The 6000-nt window shown below is 40.0% G+C and overlaps 1 protein-coding gene across 1 annotated transcript in view; it reads right to left on the minus strand.

The window, feature by feature from the left end:
- LOC120767462 (collagen alpha-5(IV) chain) overlaps window positions 1–1635 on the minus strand; it is a 44736-nt gene extending 43101 nt beyond the window's left edge. The window contains exon 1 of the mRNA XM_040093545.1: window positions 969–1635. Coding sequence (XP_039949479.1) covers window positions 969–1109 — 141 coding nt within the window. The 5' untranslated portion in view covers window positions 1110–1635. The remainder of the gene's footprint in view (window positions 1–968) is intronic.
- Window positions 1636–6000: the final 4365 nt, after the last annotated feature.

Genomic DNA, 6000 nt, shown 5'->3' on the forward strand with positions numbered 1-6000 from the left:
TTTGTTATGTGAAGCCGCTTGTCTGCCCAAGACAACTGACGCCTTGGAAGAGAATATTCGGCTGCAATTTATTCGTGGCAGTCACTTTGAAGAAATCATTTTTAAAACATAGTGGAAAAGCCTTATCTTTATAAAAACATTAAATTATGGCATATGTGTTTTATTTCTTCTTGACCGCAAGTCTAAAAACACCCTTTATAAATGATCAACATCTTGAACTGAGTTGATTCAGCCATATCCGTCTGTCTGTATATTGCATATGCAAACTGGTTGAACACTATATACCATGTAGGTAATCACATATGGCTGTTTTACATACTGAACCATCAAATACAAGTCCTTGTACGGAACATTTTATTATTTGACGAGATAAATTCACTTAATTTAGCACAGATTATTGTTCAAGGAAACGGCACAATTTCCGACCAAATAGTACATATCGGACCACTATAGCTTATAGCTGCCATACAAACTGATCGATCGAGATCAAGATTAAGATCGTTTTATACCCTTCATTATATAAGAAATACACTTGTGAAAAGTATTATAGCTTCAGTACAACCGACGTTAACTTTTTTTTTATTTTTCAACCGATTTTAGTTGACAGTTGATCGGCGCAGGAAATACAAAATCAAAATCAGCACGACACAAATATTAACTGACTTTCTTAGCATACTTATATTAACAGGTTGTGTGGATTATGCCACTAATTCTTTCAATAGTTGGGCAGTAAGTATTCTAACAAAATTTAGGTTAGGCTTATCGATATATGTATGCATTTTTGAACTATTGATTGATTGATTGATTTTGTTTTGATTAAAAAAAATATGTTTTAAATTATTTTGAATATTATTATAATATCAAATATCAAGAATTACGCTATTGTTTGTTTACTTTTTAAGGGGACACATTTGCAATCACAGTTAAATTATTGCCTTGTACACCATTAAAACATCTTGTTTACTTACCCTGGCATCGGCAAAGCTGTAGTCATTTCGCACGAAGGCAATCAGGTACATTGCGAAGATCAGCGACCACACATAAGTGTGCGTCAATCGCCGTTGGGCGCCACCACCCAAGAGACCTAGATGGCCTCTGGGCAACTTCATGATTCCTATGCTTCGATTGAATGCCAATAAGTCACGACTCCACACTTTCAGCGCCACAGACCCAATGGACGTGCAGCAACACAGCCAACACTATTGCAACGTAGCAACAAAAAATAACTGCTCAATATTGTTCTTAAACTATTCAACAGTTTATTTGCATTTAGCTGCTGCAACACAACAATTTATCGAAGTAATTTTGGCTTTTATCTGTCTATCGGCAGTTGCACTAAACAATTAGAATGTTCTGAGGAATGTCGCACTGTGAGCAGCTCTTTGCACAACTCCAACTTAAATTTATCGAATTTGGAAAATTCGTTTTATTGAATTAAAAATTAAAAAGAACCGTTTTGAAAAGTTTATTTTATTCAAAACTAAAACGAAGGCTACGACTATAACTACGACAACGGAATGAACGGAGGCGCACGACGTTTATGCCGTTGAGCGGCGTTACATCCAGTCGCTGCGAGCTGCTGAAAATCTGTCTCGATGATCGGTCGTCGAGCACTCTCCCCACATGGAGACCGACAAGCGTTCGAAGTGGTACTAAACACGCGGCAATCGACGGATTTTCATGCTGCTCCAAAATCCGTATGCGCGCAAGCAATTCAACTCACCAACACAGTTGCAACCTACCGCCAATGCATTGGTGGTCGTGTGCCCGAGCGCTCTCAGCAAGTCACGGCTGACAGTAGGGCAGCTTGCGCAAATACGCCTGCAGCCGCAAGAGACAGTTTTATATGTGTGCGTGCGTTTCTTGTGCTTGCGTTTGTGTTGGTGCACGCTGCAGTGTGGCTGCGCGCGTTTTTGCTTGTGTGTGTGTGTAAAAATATTGAGGATTTTAGATCGGACGTGCGCGCCTCATTCGATTGCCTTGGAGCACGGAAATCGTGAAATGGGTTTTGAAACTTAGTTCAGCAGCCAAGATGTGGTTGTAAGTTTGTATAGTTGTCCGGCAGCCGCAATCCTTTGCCCCCCTACGTCTTTAAGCTACGCACGTCGGCACTTGGCTATTACAAAACCGAGCAGTAAAGTTTCTTCCGAGATTATTTGAAGGTTTTCGAATCTGCTGATAAGGCGGATGTTGCTGCGTATTTCCGTTCACAGCACAACCCTGCGAAATTGTGTCGCGTGAAGAGATTTAACTTACATACTTAATTTGACTTATTTTTTATGTTCGAATTAAACCCAAACAACGAGCATTTATGGTGATATTGCTTCGAAGTGTGTTGCGCTTGGCAAACTTGTTTTTCTTAATTATTCTGTGCTGATGTTACTTACAAAGCTTGATTTTGGGAGGCCTTGATGGACATGGTATATGTCCACATATATATGTATGCAAACATGTTTGTGAAATACTACGATTTAAAGTGGACATGAATTCTAAAATTAGGCAAGGTTTTGCGATTAGGTACTCCGAATTGCCGTCAGTAGGTCAAAAGTTCAATTTCATTATTGGTTGTACCCGAGAAGCTCATATATTTTGTTGTATGGTTGAGATAAGCAATGTTAGCGAACGCACTACAGGAAATAAAATTTGGCTTCGAACCTTTCAGACCTGGTAAATCTTACTTTTTGTTCTAAGATTGAGAAAAATATGTGTATGGCAATCCGCTACTCAGTGATTGCTATCATAGTTTAGTACCGCAGTACGGAGAAGTACGAATATAATCATAAATCATGCTTATCAATGAAGGTTATACCCCTATACAAATATCTAGGTATAACCCAGATGTATTTCCATTTCTACTACTTCTGTGCAGTGTGCAGTTCTTCCTTCTCCTCTGCTCCCACCGGCGGGTACTGAATCAAACACCTTCAAAGCTAAAGTGTTCTCTTTCACCCGGGCTTTTCATCTTAACCAGCTAGCCGATGTCTATTGATTCGCTGAACTATGTCAGTGTCGTCGTATATCTCGTACAGGTCATCGTCCTATCGATTACGGTGTACGCCGTTGCCAATGCGCAAAGAACCACAAATCTTTCTCAAAGCCTTTCTCTCGAATACACATAAGGTCGACTCATCTGATAATGGTAAATATGGTGATAAACATATAGCAGGACGGGAATAATGGGGTACTTATATTATATTCTGGAGAAAATAGAACTAACGGTGGGGTTGTTGAGACCAATGATATCAAGCACATCGGCATACGCCAACTCTTGTAGAAGATTGTGCTTTCTCTATTCAGCTCTGCAACACAAATTATTTTCTCCAGCAGTAGATGGAAGAAGTCGCACGATAGGGAGTCGCCTTGTCTGAAACCTGGCTTGGTATCGATTGGCTCGGAAAGATCCTTCCCGATCCTGACGAAGCTTTTGGTGTTTTGGTTTTTTGCGGGGATATCAAGTTCACACATAGCGAAATAGAGGAAGTAACTTTTCGTGCTGTCAAAGGCGGCTTTAAAATCGGCGAAGATATGGTGTGTATCGGTCTTACTTTCACGGCTCTTTTACTATTTTTCATTATGCTCGACCTTATATGTGAATTTAATATAGGCTTATCCCCCTTTTTGTGAATTGTACATAGCACACTTAGGTCGCAATCATCGGGCATCCGACCATATGTTGCAAAGAAGCTGATGCATGATCCTGTCAGCTCTTCGCCGCCGTATTTGAATAGTTCGGCCAGTAATCCATCGGCCTCTTCTTTGCTGTTCTTCAGGCCGGTAATTGCTATTCGAACCCCATAGTCCGACAATGAATCATTTTTTCCATCGTCATCGATGTTACACTTTCACTGTCTGATGCCTCCATTTTCATTTCACGTCAATATAACCCATGAATTGTTTAGGCTATTTACCTTTTATTTGGTCTTAATTAAAACATGTTTTTTTCTTTACTGATTTCTAATGATACTGTAAAAAGTTCTTCCGCCAATACGGAGGCACCGTCGTAATGACCCAGTCTGAAGTATTTTCTTTTTATAATTTCACAAAATTTTTGGAAAATATATGCACATCAAATATTTCTTTTCTTTATTATTATTGGAAAAAGGTCGGTTTTGTACGAAGAAACCCATGTAACCTTTTAATGAATCACTTATTTGATAGTAATTATAATTGGGATCGATTATTTCCTTCGCGCAGTGGTATTGTTACACAGTTTCAGGATATGTCTCTGATTTTAAGTTATATATAATTTTACATTTACAACTTCACTTCTACTGGGTGCCAGGCCACAAAGGCATCGAGGGCAATGAACTAGTGGACGAGATTACCAAGAATGATGTACGGCTAACACCTGAAAACGTGATCAACATTGGGAAACCCATGTATTGTCTAAACGACAGTCTGGAAGCAGGGTAAAGAAAAACAAAACTCGATGGAACGAGCTACCTGGTTGCCAAACTGTCTAAGTCTTGTATAAAACGGTAAATTGAAAGTAGACAAAATTCTTATTGGCTAGAATAGAAGAGACTGGGGCTGAAAGATCGAGAAGACTGCAGGAAATGTCTAAAACAGGGCACCAGCGAAATAATGGAGCATCTCTTGTGCACTAAGATGACTACTCCTCATGGACCTAGTAAATGAACTTCAACTTGTATTGCAAATGACCAAAACTGGTCTATGCGTGGCGCATTGGCCTACCAGATTAACCCAACCTAAGCTTACATTTACTTCCCTAGTAATATTATAATGGAATGCGATAAGGACAAGGCCTCATTCACAACAGATGACTCTCTGGCTTGGTTGGCCGATTCATGAATGGAGGAATTCAGGCAGCGATTTCACGTTGAACAAGAAAAACATTTCAATCGTGTGCTGTCATAACCTTCACAGGCTCATTTCTTTTAGCATAAAGCATATAAAAAGATCTTTGTCTTAACTTCGATCGGCCAGTTTGTATGGCAGCTACATATGTGCCTGTGCTATTGCAGTGCAATCTGACCAACATCATCGGAAACTGTAGCGTGATCAAAATTTCGTAAAGATATATTGTCAAAGAAAAAAGTTTTCAAACAAGAAATTAATTTTGGTCGAACAGTTTGTTCGGCAGCGATCAATATCTCTCACTTGAAGGACTATTGCACGATATGGTTCGACAGTCGGACAGGGCTAAATCGACTCAAAACGAATAGGTTGCAAGGTAATTTGATAGAATTCATGTCTCGAAGTTCATAGCCTCTATCCATTCCTTACGTTCACAGGTTGAACAAGAGACCAGGTTAAAATTGAAGAACTCTCATCTGTATGGACACCCCGTCCTTTTGCGTAACTCCATCCGTTCCAAAAACACAAAGACATCAAAAAACATGTACACTCGTTTGTGTGTTGGCACACACATACATACATAAACACAAGTGAACTCAAATTTGATACGGCTGTTTAGTTACAAGCTTTATCGCTGAAAGCCTGCGCAGATATACATATGTATATATATATGTTATATATGTCATGTATATGTAACTACATAACATATTCAATGTAGTGGTGTATACCTAGCATCTATGCATATACATATATTTGCACACGACGGATATGCCGGCACGTCGGTGCTGTCATGAATGGGTGGCATGTCGCAAGATCGGCGCAAACATAATGCGCCAACCAATGGTCTGGCACAATCGGTATAGCCGAGCGCACATCTTTTGTATGTGGTGTACATGTACTTATGAAAAGCTGATCGTGAATAAAGCTTATCACTTACTGGCGCAGCTCTCCATCTCCTCGTGCAGTCCGTGTGAACTGCGGCTCTCACACATATTATGCTGTCAATCCCGTGTGGACACACACATATGCGCAGCATTATCGTACATATACCGTATTTAGCGTACGATGTGATTGAGTATGTGGCATCTTGGTTGGCGGGCAGCTGGTGGACGTTTGCCGTTGGCTGGAAGTTATACTATAATTAGTCGAGTGTTGCCTTCTAAAGTAAGTGGCTGCTTCTAG

This window comes from Bactrocera tryoni, chromosome 2 (genome assembly GCF_016617805.1).
Source record: "Bactrocera tryoni isolate S06 chromosome 2, CSIRO_BtryS06_freeze2, whole genome shotgun sequence".
Taxonomy (NCBI): domain Eukaryota; kingdom Metazoa; phylum Arthropoda; class Insecta; order Diptera; family Tephritidae; genus Bactrocera; species Bactrocera tryoni.